Source organism: Somniosus microcephalus, chromosome 14 (genome assembly GCF_052327205.1).
Source record: "Somniosus microcephalus isolate GS21.2 chromosome 14, FLI_Smic_1.0, whole genome shotgun sequence".
Taxonomy (NCBI): Eukaryota; Metazoa; Chordata; class Chondrichthyes; order Squaliformes; family Somniosidae; genus Somniosus; species Somniosus microcephalus.
Window position 1 is genome coordinate 33,577,790 of NC_141000.1, and position 24,513 is coordinate 33,602,302.

Below are 24,513 nucleotides of genomic sequence, written 5' to 3' on the forward strand. Positions count from 1 at the left end.
AACAGCTACCTCAACCAAATGAATGCAGTCTGGCACCACAACGCACGACTAGATGCTGCCAGTATCCATACTGGCTTTTTTCTGGGGGAGGCATAGGGGAAGAGAAAGGAGATGCTCAGACACAGCTTTCTTTCATTTCACCAATTTATTCCATACTGCTGCTCTATTGGTCCAGATATGGTTCTGACCGGGATGTATGGGATGCACAGTTCAAACAGGAGGGAATTAACTTCAGACTTAAGCTTTCCTTGCGACACTCACCTCGTTTTGAGAGTCATTCTTCTCCAGACTCTCATTAGTATTCTGGGTGGATTTCAATGCATTTAAAAATAAAGCAAAATATTTAGAACATTTCATTACATAGGTACTAGAAAGGCTGGCTGTACTTAAAGTAGATAAGTCACCAGGACCGGATGGAATGCATCCTAGGATGCTGAGTGAAGTAAAGGTGGAAATTGCAAAGGTACTGGCCATAATCTTCCAATTTGATACGGCGGTGGTGCCAGAGGACTGGAAAATTGAAAATGTTACACCCTTGTTCAAAAAAAACTACAGGCCAATCTGCTTAAACTCTGTGGTGGGGAAACTTTTAGAAATGATAATCCAGGACAAAATTAACAGTCACTTGGACAAGTGTGGATTAATTAAGGGAAGCCAGCATGGATTTGTTAAATCACTTGACTGAATTTTTTGATGAGGTAGAGAGGGTTGATGAGGGCAGTGCGGTTGATGTGGTGTACATGGACTTCCAAAAGGCATTTGATAAAGTGCCACATAATAGGCTTGCCAGTAAAGTTGAAGCCCATGGAATAAAAGGGACAGTGGCAGCATGGATACGAAATTGGCTAAGTGACAGGAAACAGAGAGTAGTGGTGAATGGTTGGTTTTTGGCTAGGAGGAAGGTATACAGTGGTGTTCCCCAGGGGTCGGTACTAGGACCACTGCTTTTCTTGATATATATTAATGACTTGGACTTGGGTGTACAGGGCACTATTTCAAAGTCTGCGGATGACACAAAACTTGGAAATATAGTGAATAGTGAGGAGGATAGGGATAGACTTCAAGAGGACATAGACAGGCTGGTGGAATGGGCGGACACGTGGCAGATGAAATTTAACGTAGAAAAGTGCGAAGTGATAGGTCGGAAGAACGAGGAGAGGCAATATAAACTAAAGGGTACAATTCTAAAGGGGGTGCAGGAACAGAGAGACCTGGGGGTCATGTGCACAAATCATTGAAGGTGGCAGGACAGGTTGAGAAAGTGGTTAAAAAAGCATATGGGATACTGGGCTTCATAAATAGAGGCAGAGAGTACAAAAGCAAGGAAGTTATGATGAACCTTTATAAAACACTGGTTCGGCCTCAACTGGAGTATTGTGTCCAGTTCTGGGCACCGCACTTTAGGAAGGATGTGAAGGCTTTAAGAGAGGGTGCAGAGAAGATTTACAAGAATGGTTCCAGGGATGAGGGACTTCAGTTACGTGGATAGACTGGAGAAGCTGGGCTGTTCTCCTTAGAGCAGAGAAGATTGAGAACAGATTTGATAGAGGTGTTCAAAATTATGATGGGTCTAGGCAGAGTAGATAGAGAAAAACTGTTTCCATTGGCGGAAGGGTCAAGAACCAGAGGACACAGATTTAAGGTGATTGGCAGAAGATCCAAAGGCGACGGAAGGAAAAACCTTTTTTACGCAGCGAGTGGTTATGATCTGGAATACATTGCCTGAAAGGGTGGTGGAGGCAGATTCAATCGTGGCTTTCAAAGGAGAATTGGATAAGTATCTGAAGGAAAAAGTTTTGCAGGGATACAGGAAAAGAGTGGGGGGTTGGGACTAGCTGAAGTGCTCTTAGAGAGATTCAGCATGGGCTTGACAGGCCGAATGGCCTCCTACTGTGCTGTAACAAGTCTATAAATGGCCAAATTATCTTGCATTGGGGAAAAAAAGACAAAATCAAACCTAATGAAATACAGTCTGTTCAAAAAATAAACAAACATTAGAAAGAGAAAAATCTGACTTTAGCATTTCTTTCTCAAAGTAAACAGGATGTCTCAGTAATTGCAACAAATATTACTGGACTTGGAGACAAGGATTCAATTCCCAGTACTTGCATTCAGACTTCTCCAATGTTTTCATGAAGGAGGGGGCGGGGTCATTCCTAATTGCTCCAGTGCTTGACCAACGTGCTCTATCAGGAGCAGTTTTGAAGTCTGTAGGATGCACTCATTTGTGTTCCAGACTGGATTGGGTAAAGGAGGGGAGCGTGGGAATGAGAGCAAGCAAGCGGCTAAAACGGGAAAAAGTTTTTTTTGCAATGATGCATCTTTAAGTCTGACGGACAAGAAATGCATGCTAGATGTTCCATTTTTATATTCTACTAGCAGATCTCATGTTGCTCATGATGAGTCACAGTTTACATTGTTGAGGGCAGGGTTACTAGGGAAGCAGATGCAAGGGAACATCATCACCTCCAAGTTCCCCTCCAAGTCACACACCATCCTGACTTGAACATATATCAGCATATCTTCATCGTCGCTGGGTCAAACTTCTGGAACTCTCTCCCTAACAACAATGTGGGAGCTTCACCACACGGACTGAAGCGGTTCAAGGCGGTGGCTCACGACCTTCTCAAGGGCAATTAGTGATGTCCATATCCCCAGAATGAATTTTTTTTAAATTGGACTGGGTTATACATCTCCAGTGAAACAATTTGTGAAGGCGTTTCTAAAACTTCTGCATGGGGACAGTCAAGCAAATGGGTTTCTGGAATATTTACAATGAATGTTTCCCTTACCCACAGCTGCTTAATAAATAAATCTTTACATAAACAATTGTTTATATTATGAATTTGATTACTTGCAAAGAGTCTTGGACCAATTATGCAGGTGGGCTGAGATATACCAGAGGAATCATAATATAGATATAAAAATCAGGGGCTTTATATATAGGAACAAGATACAGGGAATGAGAAGAAATGTCAATGCCTTTTAAGACTCCACTGAGAGAGGCTAGAAAGGAGAAGGATTTAGAAGCGATCGTTAGTCAATGCAAAGAAAGAAATTAAAGACTTGCATTTACATAGTGCCTTTCACGACCACCAGACATCCCAAAGTGTTTACAGCCAAGGAAGTATTTTTTGAAGTGTAGTCACTGTTGTAATGTAGGAAATGCGGCAGCCAATTTGCGCACAGCAAGCTCCCACAAACAGCAATATGATAATCTGTTTTAGTGATGTTGATTGAGGGATAAATATTGGCCAGGACACCGGGGATAACTTCCCTGCTCTTCTTCGAAATAGTGCCACCTGAGAGAGCAGACGGGGCTTCAGTTTAACGCCTCATCTGAAAGAGGGCACCTCCGACAGTGCAGCACTCCTTCAGCATTGCACTGGAGTGTCAACCTATATTTTTGTGCTCAAGTCTCTGGAGTGGGAATTGAACCCACAACCTTCTGACTCAGAGGCGACAGTGCTACCGACTGAGCCACAGCCGACACAAAGCAGTTATCAATCAGGCTAACTGGGTACTGGGATTACAATGGATTACAAGGCAGAACAAGTTTTATTGATATTTTACAGCTCAGTGGTGACACCAATTCTAGATATCATGCACTTTTGGTCATCCTACTTCAGAAAGGATGATTTATGCGATTACGTGATCAGGCTGATTCTACATAGGATATATGGCACAGAAACAGGCCATTTGGCCCAACCAGTCTATGTCGGTGTTTATGCTCCACTCGAGCCTCCTCCCGTCTTTCCTCATCTAACTCTATCAGCATAACTCTCTATTCCCTTCTCCCTCATATGCTTATCTCGCCTCCCCTTAAATGCATCTATACTATTTGCCTCAACTGCTCCCTGTGGTAGCGAGTTCCACACTCTTACCACACTCTGGGTAAAGAAGTTTCTTCTGAATTCCCCATTTGATTTCTTGGTGACTATCTTATATTGAGGGCCTCTAGTTATGACTCTAGGCCTTTGCAGTTATTTAAAATAAAAAGGTTGAAGAAACTAAATTTATTTTTGTTGGAAAAAAGCGGACACAAAATCGGTCTTTAAAACAATGAAAGTTTTGGATACAGCTACAGTAAGCAAGTTATTCAACTTGGACAATGAGTATTGGACTGGAGAACACAAGGGCAACGTTAACAAGTCTCAAGCAAAGTTAGAGAGGATAGTGGCTATGGATCAGACTCCTGGCAAAGATAGTTGATTTAGTGTCAACTAATATCTTTAAAAGGAAACTGAATTTGATTTCTGTTGAGGAGATGATTAACGTACATGGACACTAATAGCACGGCTTGATTATTTTGGGGGGTGGAAAGGAGGTACGGGAAGCAGACGATCAACACATGGGGTTGATGGGTTGGGGGTGGGAATATGTGATAGAATAATCAGACATGGACACTGGATGGATTGGGCCTGATGGGCTGAATGGCCTTTTCTCATGTTCTTAAATGAAGCTTTTGAACAAATATAGGCATCAAATAACTTTAGCACCTGCTTGGACTTATGCCATTCCAATCGTTGAGATGTCACTTGAGCTTCGTGCCTTGCTTTCTCCAGCATGACTTCACGTTTCCTCTGAAACTCTAGCTCCGCGGCGGAACTTTCCGTCTGTAATAAAAGAGAATACTCGTCATTAAAACAGCTTTCAATCCTATAAATGTATCGTTCAATTTTATAGGGTCAAATGGTTTGGAGGATTAGCACATCATCTTCTCAACTCTAGACCTCCAACCCAGAACAATGAGACATAAGCCTCCTCTCCCTGCTGGCTGCAGTGACATTGGGCATTTTCAGCTCGTTCCTCGTGAGGGGCTCGTCCACTGTACCAAACTGCAATTACTTGGCAATCTCACTTGGAGATTGGATTGCACGAGGAAAACAGAATTCATACTGGCACAATAAAGGGTGCTGGTTTGAGATTTAGATGAAGACATATCCTCTTGTATGCAACTGGTGAGTGCATGATACATTAAGCTGAAAACTCTTCTTTAGAGCTGCCACCTTTACCCATAATCAATCAAGAATTCACAAATAAATTAAATTTAAATAATTTTCTCATTAATATTTACATGAGCAGTTGTGCTGAGAAAACCTTTTCCCTGCGTATAACCAGCTAAAGGTATACTGTGCAAAGAAACACAGAAAACTGAAAGTATAATCAATAGAAAAACTTACTCACCAACATAATAAATCTGGAGAAATTCAGTACCTAACATTTTTCAATACAACCAGTTGCTGACGGAGAGTCAAGACCAAGGGTAGTCTTCAGGCAGAGTGGAGTTAAAGGCCAGGGGAATAACTGGACCAGGATGTGATGATGTAATTCCGTTCCAATTTTAATGCTATACATTCCGTCTTTATTTTTATACCAGCATTATAAATTCCGCTGTGCACATTTATAATGGAAACTGCCTATATAAACTTGTTACACTGTAGCTAAAACCTGCCCTACTGCAGGCAAGGAGTTGACAGGATGTGCACGCAGACAGACATATGATTTAAAAAATATTATGGGTAGGTAGTAGTGATAGTCCTTCTTCCTGTAGTTCCTTGTGACTCAATAGTTGACGTGTTCCACAGTTTTAAAGTTGCGCAAATTACCCAGAGCAATGGTGTACAGAACACCTACCACAAGACAGTGTTTTGAACCAAGCACAGTAAATATACTGGCAAATCAATCCACTATTGAGCCACATTTCCCCACAGACTCACCCATTTTTATAAGTTCCTTTAGTGTTCCCTTTAAAGTACACAGTGCTAACCCACTGAAGATTATACTTTACAAAAGCCTACACTGATTTGTCTATCAAATGTTCTTTCATTATAAAATGTAAAAGTTCTAAAAGTTTGTGCAACATATAAAAGTATAAAAAGTATGCTGACTGCAATGGAATTCTGAAATTCATTCTAAAACTATTGAGATGACTGAAGGGCTTCTTAGGGTATGAATCATAGAATATTACAGCACAGAAATGGGTCATTCGGCCCATCGTGTCTCTGTTAGTACCTTTATCAACATGAGCTCTAATCCCGCCACGCTGTTCACTCCCCATTGCATTTAATACACTTTTTCAAGCAATGAATTTTCTTTAAAAATCATTTATAGACTGTGCTTTAACAATGGGTTGCGGCAGAAAACAAAACATTCTAACCACCGTCTGTGTAAAGTAACCACCCCGTTAATTCTTTGTCTTAAATTCATGCCCACTTGGTACTGTAAAGAGAGAGAATAGTTTTCAACTATAAAAAAGAGAAATTACTGTTAACGACATCATTGTGCTACTGCTTAACTTGCTTGTGTCAGGTTCCCCTCTCCGCATCAGTGCGTTGAATCAGTACATTGAATTTATAGTGCCATTAAATAGCACAGAGAGGAATTTGATCAGTGTATTTAGCGATCATATTATTATTCACAATAGTTTTTATCCTATAGTCTTGGGAAGCTGTCAAAACTATACTAACTAATTTGCACCTACTTTCATACAGTGCTAGTATTTCCCTTCAGCAAGAGTTAATGATATAGAGAAACAGGTGAATAAGGGTTAATGAGGTTAGAAATTGTTTACGGAACCAAATGAAATAGAATGAATGACCTCAGATGAAGAATCCTCATCTACACAAAATGGAGCAAGTGCCTAAAAATGAGAACAGAAGAAACCTGCTTTAGCATGAAAAATAAAATCAGAATTACTGTATTCATTCACAGTGGCGATAAATCCATCATTACAGCACATGACTGGCGATAATTAGATTCATTATGATAGTAATATGCACTTTGAAAAAAAACAGAATGCACTGTTTGAACATTTATTCTCACTCTCAGCACTGTGTCCAGTATCTTTACTGAATCTGATGATATTTTAATTATAAAACTACAAAATATATCCACCTCCCTTACAAATTTTTTCCTCTTCTGCAAGCATTAAGCCCTTTCTCAGTTATGGTTCCACAGGAACGTAGGAACAGGAGTAGGCCATTCAACCCCTCGAGCCTGTTCCGCCATTCAATTAGATCATGGCTGATCTGTATCTTAACCCCTTCTACCCGCTTCGGTTCCATAACCCTTAATACCCTGACCCAACAAAAATCTGTCAACCAGTTTTGAAATTTTCAATTGGCCCCCAGCCTCAACAGCTATTTGGGGGGGAGTGTTCCAGATTTCCACTACTCTGTGTGAAGTGGTGCGTATTGACATCACCTCTGAACGGCCTATTTTACGGTAATGCCCTCTTGATCTGGACTCCCCTATCAGAGAAAATAATTTCTCTCTATCAAATCCTTTAATCATCTTGAACTCCTCAGTGAGATTACCCCTTAATCTTCTGTACTCAAGGGAATACAAGACTAGTTTGTGCAAGCTGTCCTCAATTTAACCCTTTTAGCCCCTTTAACACCAATAACTCAAGTGGCCATTTTGGCAGTAACTGCCAGCAGACCATTCTACTGCGCTGGGCATCACAGCTGTACCAGATCTTATCCTCATTCAACACCCAGAAATGTGCACTTCCAGGACACAATGCTGGACAACAATTAACAGCGGGTAGTCTGGGTGATTTTCCCTTCCTAGCCCAGATAAACAAATGGCAACCATACTGATATCCACTAACTCAGCACAGACCTGGAACCTTCCTAGTAATTATGGCTAAGCTTCTCACTGGGGAAACTAGCTGAGCCAGCAGAGAAGCATGATGGTTTTGATTTCCACATGTACTGTTAAATTATTCCAGTCTTGCTTGTAGAGTTTTGCTGTTGATGTTATTGCTCCCTATTCATTCTGAATGTTACAAACTTATGAACTCCTTTTAGCCGTCAATTCTTCTTTCTCACCTGGTAACTGGAGAACTTCACTGTGAGATTGATTTTTGGTGTCTGCCCACTGGAATGAACAGAAGAAGAAGCACATTTAGCAATAGTGTCAGCCACGGATTGTGATTTAAGACTGGGGCCCAATTACTCTCTAAACAGATAATATGGAGAAGCAAAATGATACTTTGCAAGAACAAAACAGAAGTGAAAAGCAATCAAATTCCAGAGCTAATAATCACGAAAGATATTGGACATCAACATACTCATTTATACTTCAGAAGAAACATAGCACTGTTCTCACCACGGCAATCTAATTTAAATTTAAAATGAGTTCAGGCAGATAAAATTTAAAACAAGCCTTAGGCCTTATTAACCTGAATGCATCACATTGGGCCCAATCCTCTCGAACACAAGCAAAGAGTTATGCCGAGGCATCACTGACGCCTGCAGCACGGATTCTGTGCTGTAGTCACATCTAGCCAAGCCACAGCAGCCAGATGGCCACTTCCAGAACAAAAACAAGCAGAAACTCAAGGGACTACGTCAACAGTTTAAAAATAAATATCTCAAACTATTCACTTTGGACATTTGTACAAACACCAGCAAAAAAAACCCAAGTTTTGAATAGAAATGGCCATGATAAAGAATTAGGGCTAAAATTTTAAGATGCATAAAAACAAACTAAAACATTAAAGCCATGTACATCATCAAATTCAAAAGGATGGAAGAGTGTGGTAAGAAGAAGCCAATGTGGCTGACTGATCATGTCCAAAGACAAATAGTTTCTGGCCGGGGCAGAGATCACCCCGCACAAGAGGTAGGAATCCTGTAACGTAAAACAGGGCCTACGTGACCCCCTGGTCTAGTATGTTGGCCTTCGTAGCGAGAGGATTCGAGTACAGGAACAAGGATGTCTTGCTGCAGTTGTACAGGGCCTTGGTGAGACCACACCTTGAGTATTGTGTGCAGTTTTGGTCGCCTTATCTGAGGAAGGATGTTCTTGCCATGGAGGGAGTGCAGCGAAGATTCACCAGACTGATACCTGGGATGGCAGGAATGATGTATGAGGAGAGATTGGGTCGATTGGGCTTATACTCGCTGGAGTTTAGAAGAATGAGAGGGGATCTCATTGAAACTTATAAAATTCTAACAGGACTAGACAGATTAGATGCAGGAAGGATGTTCCCGATGGCGGGGGAGTCCAGCACAGTCTAAAGATAAGGGGTAAGCCATTTAGGACAGAAATGAGGAGGAATTTCTTCACCCAGAGAGTGGTGAACCTGTGGAATTCTCTACCACAGAAGGCAGTTGAGGCCAATTCATTAAATATATTCAAGAAGGAGTTAGATATATTTCTTAAGGCTAAAGGGATCAAGGGATATGGGGAGAAGGCAGGGACAGGGTACTGAGTTTGGATGATCAGCCATGATCTCATTGAATGGTGGAGCAGGCTCGAGGGGCCGAATGGCCTACTCCTGCTCCTATCTTCTATGTTTCTATGTATCAATCATCTAAGGGGGTCGGAGAGGAATTTTCCAGTTTTGTTTTCTAATTGGCCTGGGTTTTTTGGCCTCTCCCAGAAGATTCCATGGCTCCGAGGTGGTGAGTGTGTCTATTGTGATGAATAAGGCATCACAACTGTGTGAGGCAGTCTGGATGGACCAAGTCCTTTTCTGTCTATCATTTTCATAAGAGATTTGGACTGTTCTTTTCATTTGGTGAGTTTATTTTTTTTCCTTTACCATATTTGCAGCATTCAATGCTATTGTTTTACTTTGCAATAGAACACTTTATTGTGGGTTCCCTGGACACTTTGGGTTATTTAATGAGTGCCTGAGACACACAGACCAGGAAGGCTCCAGCTTCCATTCCCACTTTATGCTAATTCAATGGATTTCAGCCACTGGTGGTGGCAGTCATCACAATTGGCCTCAGTGCCCTGGGTTATGTAAGGGACCAGCAGCATTGCCGTTCCCAATTACTCAACAGTGACGCCCTGCTAGAAGTGTGAGTTTGGCCATCAGGTGAGGACAGACTCAGGTTCAGTTGCGGTGCACCTGTGGCACCCCCATGCTAGAACAGCCTCGGTAAGATTGTTCCGATATGAAGAATGGGTACTGAATCACACGTGCAGAATTTTCACTCTGCAAAGGGAAAAAAGAACACCTCCAGGACAGGCAGGAGAGGAAGAAAATTTAATAAATAAAATAATCATTGTTCCTTTCTGTCGCAATAAAAATTGGTCTTAATGGAAAGAAAATAGAACTTACTTCACTGCAGATGTTTGAAGTTCTAAAGAGGCTGGTGTTTCCATTTGCAAAGGATATAGATGCACTCCACTACAGTCCTTATTATTCAGGTTCAATCTGAGTGCCAAGGAAATAGCAAAACATTTTAAATAAATGAAAAGTTGCTTTAATTCGTCACAACAATTTTCGACTTGCTTCATGCAACATAGAAGTCAATATTTTTTTATCAATTGGATTGTTTTTAAGATATTCATCAACAAATGTGACTGATAATTACAGGCAGAACAGTAATCTCTTGTCAAAGCTCTTCAACGTATTACAAACTCAGGCGCTCCTCAGTGTAGAGGAGCTGCTCATTTATGGAATCAGTTACACCTCCGAGGAACACACAGCTCACACTCCAAATGGAGGTCATTCACACAGCTCACACTCCAAATGGATGCCATTCTCACACAGCTCACACTCCAAATGGATGCCATTCTCACACAGCTCACACTCCAAATGGAGGACATTCTCACACGGCGCACAAGTTGAAATGGTAGGATTGGATTGACTGAACAATTTGCTCAGGATGGTGGCAATTTGACAGCTACAGCACACATTTAAATATATTTGCACACACCCCTATAATAAAATGACGCATTTTGTCTGTTAGTCTATCAGTTGCTTTCTTTATTGTTGGCCACAACATACACAGTACAGGAACACATATTTTAGTCGGACAGGCTAAAGGTCAACTAATATACAATGTGATTTTTTTTTAATCAAAGTAGAGACTAATTTGTTTTCGACTGAATGTATTTTCATCAGTGTCAAGCTGTTGACAACTGGATAATTACAGCAGCAATTCAATCTGAGGTTATCCTGCGTATCTCTTTAAAACATTGTTTGAATGGTTATGACAGACACAGTGGCCCCGATTTTCGGCTTGTGTGGGGAATGGTCGGATTTCCCCGAATGTGGGGTTTCTGACACACATAAAAAAGTGTCAGCCAGCTCCACGCAATTTTCCCTCAAGTGGCCAATTAATTCCCAGCATGAGGGAAGCCTTGCTAATTGTCCAATTCATGTCAGAAATCCCCACAGTATGGTGTCATCATTCGTGGCGCTTTCAAGGTCCATAGCAAGCACTGCATCCTCTGAAGGCTTCCAAACGAACCATACAGGATGGCAGGGGAGCCTACAGCAGCTGTGGGCAGTGCCAGACCCCGAGCTGCCTCCAAATTCGACGAGGCTTCACTGCAGGCATTATTGGATGGGGTTAGGGCCCACAGGGAGGTCCTCTTCCCTAGTCAGGGAGGAAGAGGCCTCCCACTGAGACCAATGCTGCATGGATGCAGGTGTCAGCAGATGCCAACTCGCCAGAAGAACCTTGGCATTACATCTCTATCTCCTTCCTTTACTCCCCCACAGTACCATCCAGAGCCCCCGTCCTCACTGTGGAGGAGGAAGAGGCTGTGCAGCCAGACTCCTCAGAGGAAGCTCCAACCTCTGAGGGCGCAGCTTCAGCAGAAGTAAGCGCACCCAGCACCAGCGCAGACACTCACACCTCGGGGGGACCTTCGGGACATAGAGTAGTGTTGTCACCTGGTGTTTCACAGCTCACAAGTGAGCCTCAGCAGATTCTGGAGACAGGGACAGCAGTGGAGAGTCCTCGTCGGAGGGCGCAGGACTCTGCCAGCTCAGCTCAGCTGCGCTGCATGTCAACCCTCTGCCTCTGGGTCCATCCGCAAGAGAAGAGGTGATGGATCTCCATGCACAGATGCAGGAGTCTCTGGCAGGTTTTGTCTCCAGGGTCGCTGCGAGTGTGGAGCGAATGGAGGAGTCCATACCGACCATGAGCAGAGCCTTTGTGGAGTCATTGGCGCATGAACGCATCACCATGGAAAGGTTGGCAACCTCCATGGAGGAGATAACTCGCCAGGGTACGGAAAACATGGTGAGTGCACATAAGAGAATGACATCTCTTGAGGAGCGTTGGCCATCTGTTGAACAGAGAAACCAGATCCTCATGGAAGTCCTTCTGAGTAGGACTGCCAGTGCAGATACGAATCCCCATGGCCCCCTAAAGCGCAGCAAGGTGCTCTCAAGCCACTTCCAAGCGCTGGCCCCTTCTGGCCTGTGCAGCTTCAGGTGAGTGAGCAGCAGCCTGGTGCTCCTGGTACTCATCATGCTGTTCCTGGTTCTGCTGCTGCCGCCTCTGCTGCTGGAGATCCTCTAATGGCAAGAAGGGAAGGAAAAAAAGGCGTCCCACGCTTCTCGTAGATGCCTCCGCTGAGGAAGCGCTGAGTGAGGGTGCTGAGTGAGAGTGGAGAGAGGGGCTTCCCAGGAGATCGCATTGGAGAAGTGTGTGAGGCTCCAACCTTCCACAGCTGTGCCTAAGCCTTGAAGCAGCAGCCCCAAACCTGCAACAAGGTCCTTCAACATACAAGTACTGGCCCTTTAAATCGCAGCTTCTCCTTACCTGCAGCTGACAGCTAGCAAGCTTCAAGCCAGCTCTCAGCAGCGGGGTTCCCCGCAGGCGGGTTTCAGGTGGGGAAAGCCCCAAAGTCGCAACGGCACGGGGAAATCAACTTCAACAAGCAGATAATTGCTCGTTAGTGCTCCGACAACCAGTCCCGCCAGCGGCGGCCGGGACTGAAGCGGGGCTCAGGGAAACGGCAGTCCGAAAGTCGGATGGGACGGGGAATCAGGCAAGGGGGGGTCCCGATCCGCTTTGTCGCCGATTTTCGGCCCCCGGCCACATGAAAAGCCGCCCGACGGCGTCCAGAAAATCGGGGCCAGTGTGTTAGTACCTTGCGTTCTAACATATCTTCACAGGACCTTGAAACAGGTTGATCAAGGTTCATGGCTCAGATCAAAGAACCAAACCAACCAGTGGGGAAGGGGGGAGGATTTTGATTGACACTCGTGTCTCAGGGTTGTGAGAAGAGGCAAGGGCAGTGACTGGCTGTCATCCTTTTGATGTATAGTTCTGCAACCAGAAGCCTCTGACTGGGGATTTCTCTGTGGTTGCTAATGTTCAACTAGTCAGTTTATAGTCAGAATGTCTAGATTAGTTTGACTCTGTGGTAGCAGTCTTCCATGTAATAAGTGAACAACCATTTTCAGGCATAACAGAAAATGCTGGAAACACTCAGCAGGTCAGGCAGCATCGAGGAGAGAAATAGAGTTAACGTTTCGGGTCGAGGACACTTCGTCAGAACTTGAAAAGGTTAGAGGAGAGAGATTTTTAAGCAAGTGCAGGGGCAGGGACAGGGAGATGGGGAGGAAAGAACAAAGGGAAGGACTGGAATAGGCTGGCAGGCAGGAGAGATTGACTGACAAAAGGGATGCTGGTGCAACGCAAGGTAATGGGACAAGTTAAGAAACAAAAGAGGACTCTAGGTGAGGTGTAAATGGCGATGGCAGAATCATCAGCAGCTACCATGTGAGGGAAAAAAAAAATATACGGACCAAGGTTATAGTCTGAAATTGCTGAACTCGATGTTGAGTCCAGAAGACTGTAAAGTGCCTAATCGAAAGATGAGGTGCTGTTCCTCGAGCTTACATGAGTTTCGTTGGAACAGTGTAAGAGGCCAAGGATGGAGAGGTCAGAGTGGGAGTGGAGCGGAGAATTAAAGTGACAGGCGACCGGAAGCTCGGGGTCACGGTTACGGACTGAACGGAAGTGTTCCGTAAAGTGATCACCCAATGTAGAGGAGACCTTTGTTCTTTCCTCCCCTCCTCCCTGTTCCTGCACTTGCTTAAAAATCTCTCTTCTCTAACTTTTCCAGTTCTGACAAAGGGTCCTCGGCCCGAAACGTTCACTCTGTTTCTCTCTCCTCGATGTTGCCTGGCCTGCTGAGTGTTTCCAGCATTTTCTGTTGTTATTTCAGATTTCCAGCATCCGCAGCATTTTGCTATTGTAATCCATTTTCAGGCATCTAGTTCTGTTATAAGATAACTGGGGAAGCATCTTTATTGTTTTGATGTATTGTGAAGAATCGCAAAGTTTGTAAATGAACATAAAGGGGGGAATTTTCCCCAGCCCTGGGGAGGTGGAACAGCCAGGAAAATGGCAAAAACTAGGAGCGGGTACCAACCCCGCTCCCAACCCGCCTCCGTGCCATCTTCCCGGGAGGAGGGTCCCGGAGTTGCGCAGGGACCCGTCTCCTCGAGGCGGGAAGGGTATTAGAGCCAATCAACTGCCTGTTAACAGGCAGTTTTGAGGCTTTTCCCAATTTTACGCCTGCAATTGCGGGCTTCCTGGCGGCTGCCAGGATCAGCGAGGCGAGCAGTGGATCTGCGGGGGTGAGAAGGGTCGAAATGTCAGCTGTAGAGGTGAGTGATGGGTGCAAGTGTGGACAGGTAAGTATGAGAGGTGAGTGTAAAGTGTTGGAAAAAGGTTCCTTACCTTTGCTTCTTTCTGCAGGCTTCAACCTTTGAGGATCCAGAGGTGCCTCATCTCAACGGCAGAGGTGACAGAATGGCTGCTGCATTCTCAGATGCAGCAGCCATCTACTTTCTGCTGAGGAGAGGTGTCTTGGTGAGTCTGTGTGCAAGGGCTCACCTTAGAACAGAGATTGTCAGTGTTTGACAGCTTCTCAAAGCTGTCAAAAGCTGACAATTCATCTGTCAAAATTTTTTCGACAGATGAAGCGACATACGCTGGCGTCATCTGTCACCGGCTGTCCCTTAATTGGCCAGTAAGCCCGCAGGGAAGGCCAATCAAGGGAAAATAGCGTGGGTTGGTCAGACGTCGCTGGGGGCGGGACTGAAACCTGGAAACCAGAAGTCCCGCCTCCAGCACGTCTCCACTGAGAAAATCCAACCCAAACACACTGTTTGCACCGAGTACTGTTCATTCACCGTGTTAATAAATTTGTCTAGTGCTTTGTAGCACGAGTCTCAGTCAGATTGGTTGTATATGCAATCCACCCATTGAAGGTGAGGAGACTCGTGTGGTGGCACGTGATACATTCCAGTATGTCACTGTACGGTGGCAAGGGGTCTCTGTTTGATCCCTGGGTCTCACTACCATTCATCTTGATATTGGGCAATAAAAGAGCACTTCAGATCATAGAGGCTGGAGGCTGCTTACGGGAGTGGCCAATTAACCTGGGTAGCATATGTAACATAAAACCCCAAAAAATAACACCAACATATACAGAAATATATACGTGGATGCACATGCATTTTATTTGTCACACGCACCATACTTTCACCTGATTGTTTTAGAAATTATGAACTTTCAGCCAATTACAAATCACAACTGTAGAGGTAGGTAAAGTACCAATCAAATGTGAGAAAAGAGGGTAAACGTTCAAAGAACATCAAAGTATATATGAGCATTAAAAAACAAATCAAGAATGAACATGTGAAACTGTATGTTCCTGTTTTGGCAGGAGCAGTGGAATAATGCTAAGTCATAGATACTTTAACTTGTTTTAAGGCTGTTTAAAGGATAAGAAAAGTTGGCAGGATATTTAAGGGTGAAAAGCATATTTCAAGTTGCCTAAAGGATAGATCAGTTAAGTGTTCTTATCTGCTTAAATTTTCTGGAAGATTTTTCTTAGTTAAGTCAAAGATAATTTCGGGCTGAAAGTAGTTTGTAAATACACTGAAGATCAAGCCGCACTTGCAAAGGGAAATGGAATTGACTGCAATGGTTAGAGTGCTGTGCTAAATATACAAGTGTAGTAGCTGAGGTGTTCGGGCATTACTATAGCTGTGAGCATGTCTGCTAATTGAAGGGCTAAAGGAGAGGACAGTGGAATAGGATAGTAAGGTTTAAGTGCGGTATAAGGCTATAGCTGATATGTGGTTGGTATTGACATGTGAGAGAGAGACTGGGCACAGTAAATTGGGGCAATAGAACAGAAGAGCAGCACAGAAAATAACAGTGTCAAATAGTATTATTCAGTATTTGAAACCCAAGGGTGTTATGGAAAGGAAGTGAAAATGGAGGACAAGGAGAGCATCCTAGAGGAACAAAACACAAAAGGAGTGAGGAGAAAATGGAAGGTTACAGAGGTAAGAAATTCAAAGAAAGAAAGACTTGCATTAATATAGTGCCTTTCACGACCACCGGACATCTCAAAGCGCTCGACAGCCAATTAAGTACTTTTTGAAGTGTAGTCACTGTTGTAATGTAGGAAATGCGGCAGCCAATTTGCACACAACAAGCTCCCACAAACAGCAATGTGATAATGACTAGATAACCTGTTTTAGATGTTGGTTGAGGGGTAATTATTGGCCAGGACACTGGGGATAACTCCCCTGCTCTTCTTCAAAATAGTGCCATGGGATCTTTTATGTCCACCTGAGAGAGCAGACGGGGCCTCGGTTTAACGTCTCATCCAAAAGACAGACTGGGACCTGAACCCACAACCTTCTGACTCAGAGGCGAGAGTGCTACCAACTGAGCCACAGCTGACACTAAGGATACCATTTGTGGATATTTACTTTTATGGTAAAGGTAAATTTAAAAACGGCAGTGATTAGTCTATGTGGGTTAAGGTTAGATTTATAGATGGGCAATAATTAGTTTACTGCGGTTAGGGTTACAGATTTAAACAGGCAATAATTAGTCTCCTGGGAGGTTAAGGTTACAGATACAAAGAGTGGTGTGTATTGAGTGAGAAATGGGCAGGTGCTGGTTGTTCATGGGAGAATTAACAAGGTAAGAATGAAGATTTCAAAAGCATGTTTAAGATGTTGTCTGGAGATTAAAGATAAGGTTTGTAAAAGTTTCTGGATTACTACCAATCTTTGGTAGACAGAGAAATTTCATGACCAGAATTATGGGGTGAATTGGGGATAGTTAAATGGAAATTATTTTATAAACAATTGGAAGTGTTTGGAGGGAGACTCGCTCGGTAGAGGAGAAAAGGGCTGCATTTAAACAGGGCAGCATCAGAAAAGACGAGCTACCAAAATATAGGAAGGCGATGAGTTTCTTTGAACGAAATGAATGGAGGTGGAAGGGATAAGACTGATATGGATAAGCAGAAATTGGAAGGTGGACAAGGGGAAAGAAGGAATATCATAAAGCAGAAAGTAAATGAAGATAAAACTCCACAAGGTATATAAAATAGTACCTCTGCTGTTCCTGGACTGCGTTTTCTGGTGAACTCATGTTTTCCGTCACCTCTGGTTCTGTGTCCAGATGCTGATCCGTGTCTTGTCTGCAACAGAATTGTGATATTAAAAGTGGAAAATTAACTTTCTGATTTGTGAGATTAGATAGAAAACTGTAGCTCTTCACAAATGTATTTTGATTTAATTCTATTAGAAAGAATGCACAGCTGCTCCCAAAGAGTCTCCTTGAGCCACAGTAGGGATTACAGTAAGGAGATAGTTTTGACTCTCCCATTAGCAGTAAGCAGCCTGCACTGTACCACAGTTCTGGGATGCGCTAGTCTAGCTCCTTTCTATGAGAACCTTTGATGACTAGCTTTAAATCCTTTTCTTTTATGTATATGGAATGCACACAAAGTACAGTACGCATGAAAGAAAAATGAGTACAACGTGTACATTCAACATATGCAAATCGCATGAGTAACAGCATGCATATATAACCACACAAAGAAAATGCTCAACTAACTGAATTGAATTTTTTGAGGAAATCAGAATGTCGTGGACATTATATATACAGCTGGCCAAGTGATTTTTGAAAATGAAGGTGTGTGGTATTAATATGTAGTGACAGATAGCAAAAAGTAGGATGTAAATGGATGTTTGTGGGTTGGTGGGATGTGAATAGTGGAGTGTCTCAGTTATGTACCAAGAAATCTGGTATAATTCCAGTGAATTTTCACTGTACCCTTTTTCGTGGCTCTAATATCCTTGCTTAAAATGGGGTGCCCGGAACTGCATTAGTCTCAACTGTCCCCTAACCAATATATTGTACAAATTCAACATCACTCCCTTTTATATTCAATTCTCCATATGTAAAACCCAGAATCCCATTTGCCTTTTTATGTCTCCAGTTGCACACTGATCTTTAAAGACCGATGTATTTGCAACTCTAGATCTGTTTCTCCACTCGGTTAAAAATATTAACATATTGGGTGTGCTGGTCTTTTTCCCAAAATGCAGTGCTTTGCATTTCTCAACATTAAACTGCGTCTGCCATCTATCTACCCATCCTAGTAAAATTGTCAATGTCGTCAGCCATTTTTTTCTATTTTGCCATCCTTTATCTTTTACAATTTTTAATAACAAAATTACGACAGGTTTTGTGAAGACAAATGCTGAAAGACTATTTCCATTACTTGGTGAATTACTAACAAGAGGGTATGGACTCAGGATTATCATGTGAAGAACGAAATGAAAAGTTAGCTGAGTTTTCTTTCTTCACAAGGGATTATTTGAACATGGAATGCTCTACTACAAGCGGCTATTTAGATAGAGACTACCACATAATTTAAAAAGGAATTGGGTAAGTACTTGCAAAAAAATATATAAAAGGATATGGGAATAGGGCGAGGAAATCAGGTTAAATGCGAGCACCAGCACAGGTGCAATGGGCCAAATGGCCTCCCTCTGAGGAAAAAAATGTAAGACAACTGCCCATATTGATCAAAAATGTTCTTAAGAAACAAGAGAAACAGGAAACAGAGAGTAGTGGTGAACGACTGTTTTTCAGACTGGAGGAAGTAGTGGTGTACCCCAGGGGTCGGTATTAGGATCACAGTTTTTCTTGATATATATTAATGACTTGGACTTGGGTGTACAGGGCACAATTTCAAAATTAGCTGATGACACTAAACTTGGAAGTATGGTGAACAATGAGGAGGATAGTGATAGACTTCAAGAAGACATAGACAGGCTGGTGAAATGGGCGGACACGTGGCAGATGAAATTTAACTTAGAAAAGTGTGAAGTGGTACATTGTGGTAGGAAGAACGAGGAGAGGAGCTGAATTAAAGCAGCGGCAGTGGCGAGAGGATAAAGAATGGACCTGAAATAAAGCAGCGGCAGAGCATAAAGAGTGGCCCGAGAGCGGATTTGAATTAAAGCAGCAGCAAGGCTCCAATTCAAAAACAACAGCAAAAAAAAAAATCAAAGTGACGTCACAGGAGAGCAGGAGCTGAGTATTACAGCTTTATTCTGCTCTCTAAGTTAGGGAAGGGGGTTAAATTAAGAGTTGAGAAACTAACTTCCTAGTACTTATTAAATTAATAACTTAAACTAGATAAAATAATCAAACAATAAAACTAAAATATCGATTGAATAAAAGCATTAACTAATTAATTAATAAATAAAACAAGGTTAGAGATGGCAGGGCAGATGCTGTGTTGTAACTGCAGCACGTATGAGTTTGTGCAGAGCATCGCGATCCCGAGCAAACATATCTGCAGTAAGTGTCTGCAACTCGAGGAACTTCGGCTCAGAGTTGTTGACCTGGAGTACGAGCTGCAGACATTGCGATGCATCAGGGAGAGGGAAAGTTACCTGGACACTTTCTTTCAGGAGGCAGTCACATCCTTTAGGGTAAGTAGTACTTTAGAGTTTGTCAGTGGTCAGGGACAGGAGGGTGTGACTGCAAGTCAGGCAGGTACGGGGACCCAGGATGTAGTGATGGAGGAGCCTTAGCCCTTGACCTTGTCCAACAGGTACGAGGTACTTGCTACCTGTATGGATGAGGAAAAGGCACCGTGGTACAGGGAGCCATCCAAGTTGGGAGGGGGTGGGGGGGCGGGGGGGAAGGAAGGAATGTGGACAGTATAGTCAGGAGGATAGATACTGATGTCTGCAGCCACGAAAGAGAGTCCCGAAGGCTGTGCTGCTTGCCCAGTGCCAGGGTTAAAGATATCTCCTTGTGGCTTGAGAAGGACTTGGAGTGGGAGGGTGAGGATTCCATTGTCGTGGTCCATGTAGGAACCAATGACATAGGTAGAACTAAGAATGAGGTTCTGCTGAGGGAGTTTGAGGAGCTAGGGTCTAAATTAATAAGCAGAACCTCAAGGGTAATAATCTCTGGATTACTACCTGAGCCACACGCAAATTCGCAAAGGGTCAAGCAGATCAGAGTGTTAAATGCATGGCTCAAAGAGTGGTGTGGGAAGAAGGGGTTTCAATTCATGGGGCACTGGCATCAGTACTGGGGAAAGAGGGAGCTATTCCGTCCGGAGGGGCTCCACTTATACTGGGCTGGGACCAGCATCCTGGCAAATTGAAACAACTTAGGGTACAGATAGGGCTTTAAACTAAAAAGGGGCGGTGGGGGGGGGAGGGGAAATTTGGAAATCTAAAGAGAAAGGTCAAGGCAATAGAGCAGTGTAGCAATTGGGGTAAAAATAAGCAGAGTGCGACAGGAAGGGACAGAGAGTTTAATGGTAGCAGTGCAGCAGAGAATAAGGTCAAAGCAGGGAATAATGGTAAAAAATTAAAGGCTCTTTATCTGATTGCATGAAGCAATCGTAACAAGATAGATGAACTAGTGGCACAAATAGAGATAAATGGATTTGATCTAATAGCCATTACAGAGACGTGGTTGCAAGGTGACCAAGGTTGGGAACTAAATGTTCCAGGGTACTTGACGGTTCGAAAAGACAGGCAGAATGGAAAAGGAGGGGTAGCCCTGATAATAAAGGATGACATAAGGACAGTAGAGAGAAAGGATCTCGGCACGGAAGATCAAGAAGTAGAATCAGTATAGATGTAGATGAGGAATAACAAGGGTCAGAAAACACTGGTGGTAGTAGTATATAGGCCCCCTAACAGTAGCTATACCGTTGGACAGAATATTATTCAAGAAATAGTAGGATCTTGTAACAAAGGTCATGCAATAATTGTGGGGGACTTTAATCTTCATATAGGCTGGACAAATCAAATTGGCAAAGGTAGTCTGGAGGACGAGTTCATGGAATGCATTCAGGTCAGTTTCCTAGAACAATACGTCATGGAACCAACCAGGGAACAGGCTATTTTAGATCTTGTATTGTGTAATATGACAGGGTTAATTAGCAATCTCATAGTAAAGGATCCTCTGGGGCAGAGTGATCATAATATGATAGAAATTCACACTAGGTTTGAGAGTGATTTGCCTAAGTCCGAAACTAGAGTCTTAAACTTAAATAAAGCCAATTACATAGGTATGAGGGGCAAGCTGGCTAAGGTAGATTGGAAAAATAGATTAAAAGATATGGTGGTAGATAAGCAGTGGTTAGCATTTAAAGAACTATTTCATAATTCTCAACAAAAATACATTCTGGTGAAACAAAAACTCTACGGGAAAAGTGATCCATCCGTAACTAACTAGCTAAAGAAGTTAAGGATAGCATTAGATTGAAAGAAGAAGCTTATAATGTTGCGAAGGATAGTCGTAAGCCTGAGGATTGGAAGAGTTTCAGAAACCAGCAAAGGATGACCAAAAAATTGATAAAAAGGGAAAAAATAGAATACGAGAGAAAACTAGCAAGAAATATAAAAACAGATTGTAAGAGCTTCTACAAGTATGTAAAAAGGGAGAGAGTAGCAAAAGTAAACGTTGGTCCCTTAGAGGCTGAGACAGGAGAAATTATTATGGGAAATAAGGAAATGGCAGAAACATTAAACAAATATATTGTATCTGTCTTCACAGAAGACGACACAAAAAGCATACCGAAAATGGTGGGGAACTAAGGGTCTAATGAGGGTGAGGAACTTTTAATTAATACAAGTAGAGAAAAAGTACCAGAGAAACATGGTTTTAGGAAAGGGAAATCGTGTTTGACAAATTCATTTTTTGAGGATGTAACTAGCAGGGTAGATAAAGGGGAACCAGCAGATGTACCATATTTAGATTTTCAAAAGGCATTCGATAAGGTGCCACATAAAAGGTTATTATACAAGGTAACAAAAATAAAATCCTCCACTAACTTGGTAATAAAAAGTTTTTTTTTAAAAAATCTCCACTTTAGATACAATTAAAAGTTCGGCACAGACTTCTATAAACTATAGATTGGCAGTGAGAATTGGTTGGGGGGTAATATAGTAGCATGGATAGAGGATTGGTTAACAAACAGAAAAGAGAGAGTAGGGATAAATGGGTCTTTTTCAGGTTGGCAGGCTGTAACTAGTGGGGTGCTGTAAGGATCAGTGCTGGGGCCTCAGCTAGTTACAATCTATATTAATGACCTAGATGAAGGGACCGAGTGTAATGTATCCAAGTTTGCTGACGATACAAAGCTAGGTGGGACAGTAAGCTGTGAGGAGAACACAAAGAGTCCGCAAAGGGATATAGATAGACTAAGTGAGTGGGCAGTAAGGTGGCAGATGGAGTATAATGTAGGGAAATGTGAGGTTATTCACTTTGGTAGGAAGAATAGAAAAACAGAATATTTTTTAAATGGTGAGAAACTTTTAAATGTTGGTGTTCAGAGAGATTTGGGTGTCCTCGTGCAAGAAACACAAAAAGCTAGCATGCAGGTACAGCAAGCAATAAGGAAGGCAAATTGCATGATGGCCTTTATTGCAAGGGGGTCAGAGTATAAGAGTAAGGAAGTCTTGCTACAATTGTACAGGGCCTTGGTGAGACCACACCTGGAATACTGTGCACAGTTTTGGTCTCCTTATCTAAGGAAGGATATACTTGCCTTGAAGGCAGTGCAATGAAGGTTCACTAGATTGATTCCTGGGGTGAGAGGGCTGTCCTATGATGAGAGGTTGTGTAGAATGGGCCTGTGCTCTCTGGAGTTTAGAAGAATGAGACGTGATCTCATTGAAACATACAAGATTCTGAAGGGGATTGACAGGGTACTCTTTTTGTTCGTACCAAAAAAACAAACAAATTGACTGTAAACAAAAGTTCAACTAAAACTTAACAAATCATATTAAAATTTGGTTATCCGGGTTGATGATGCACTCCAGTCCCCGCGGCGCCCACCGGTTGCGGAAATACTCAAGCGCACTGGCGGACACCGCGTGCTCCATCTCCAGGGCCACCCGGGCGCGAACATGGCCGCGGAAGAGAGGCAGGCAATCCGGCTGGACGACCCCCTCGACCGCCCGCTGCCTGGACCAATTGATGGCTCTTTTAGCCAGGCCCAGGAGCAGGCCCACAAGGAGGAGGGATTGACAGGGTAGATGCTGAGAGGTTGTTTCCCCTGGCTGGAATGTCTAGAACGAGGGGGCATAGTCTCAGGATAAGGTGCAGGCCATTTAAGACCGAGATGAGGAGGAATTTCTTCACTCAGAGGGTGGTGAATCTTTGGAATTCTCTGCCCACAGGGCTGTGGATGCTGAGTCTTTGAGTATATTCAAGGCTGAGATTTGGACCCTAGGGGAATCAAGAGATATGGCGATCGGGCGGGAAAATGAAGTTGACGTCGATGATCAGCCATGATCTCACTGAATGCCGGAGCAGTCTCGAGGGGTCGTATGGCCTACTCCTGCTCCTTTTTCTTATGTCCTTATAAAGGGTACAATCCTAAAGGGGGTGCATGAACAGAGAAACCTGGGGGTATATGTGCATAAATCGTTGAAGGTGGCAGGACAGGTTGAAAAAACGGTTAAAAATGCATACGGGATCCTGGGCTTTATAAATAGAGGCATAGAGTACAAAAGCAAGGAAGTTATGATGAACCTTTATAAAACACTGGTTCGGCCTCAACTGGAGTATTGTGTCCAATTCTGGGCACCGCACTTTAGGAAGGATGTGAAAGCCTTAGAGAGGATGCAGAAAAGATTTACAATAGTTCCAGGGATGAGGGACTTCAGTTACGTGGATAGACTAGAGAAGCTGGGGTTGTTTTCCTTGGAGCAGAGAAGGTTGAGAGGAGATTTGATAGAGGTGTTCAAAATCATGATGGGTGTAGACAGAGAAACTGTTCCTGTTGGCAGAAGGGTCGAAACCAGAGGACACAGATTTAAGGTGATTGGCAGAAGATCCAAAGGTGACATGAGGAAATACTTTTTTACGCCGTGAGTGGTTAGGATCTGGAATGCACTGCCTGAAAGGGTGGTGGAGACAGACTCAATCGTGGCTTTGAAAAGGGAATTGGATAGGTACTTGAAGGAAAAAAATTTGCAGGGCTACAGGGAAAGGGCAGTGTGAGTGGGAATAGCTGAAGTGCTCTTGCAGAGAGCCAGCACATGCTCGACGGGTTGAATGGCCTCCTTCTGTGCTGTAACCATTCTATGATTCTATGAAGAAATAGGAGCAGGAGTAGGCACTGTCCCTTTCTTCACATTACGCGAGGCAATGAGACGAGGATCCCACATTTGTGAGTTAATTTAAAGTTTCAAGCATTGACCCTGGTCTGAAAATAGTGATTAGATAATATACGTTAAGTAATCAATGTAGATTTAATCTTTTATCCACCCACACAGTAAATCTAGCTTGCAATTTGCTACCCAAGCTCTGAAGGCTAGGGTCGAGGAAGGGAAGGAGTCTTAAAAATCAACTAAGAATGTTGTGTTCCAGCCAGATGCCAGCACTACACATAGCACTTTTAAAGGCGTGACAGATCTGTTGCCAG

The 24,513-nt window shown here is 43.1% G+C and overlaps 1 protein-coding gene across 6 annotated transcripts in view; it reads right to left on the reverse strand.

Moving 5' to 3' along the window:
• Positions 1-24,513, reverse strand: part of lrch1 (leucine-rich repeats and calponin homology (CH) domain containing 1) — a 247,116-nt gene that overhangs the window by 54,133 nt on the left and 168,470 nt on the right. For 4 of the 6 annotated variants that reach the window (XR_015080797.1, XR_015080795.1, XM_086006477.1 and 1 more), the window contains exons 11-16: positions 17,146-17,232; positions 10,085-10,180; positions 7,836-7,884; positions 6,602-6,643; positions 4,500-4,616; positions 262-303 (exon numbers count right to left, since the gene is read on the reverse strand). Coding sequence is in view for 2 of the 6 variants with exons in the window: in XM_086006477.1 (XP_085862603.1) it covers positions 262-303; positions 4,500-4,616; positions 6,602-6,643; positions 7,836-7,884; positions 10,085-10,180; positions 17,146-17,232 (433 nt within the window). In the remaining 4 variants the exon portion in view is untranslated. The remainder of the gene's footprint in view (positions 1-261; positions 304-4,499; positions 4,617-6,601; positions 6,644-7,835; positions 7,885-10,084; positions 10,181-17,145; positions 17,233-24,513) is intronic. The other 2 variants (XR_015080796.1, XR_015080798.1) reach the window with 1 other exon arrangement.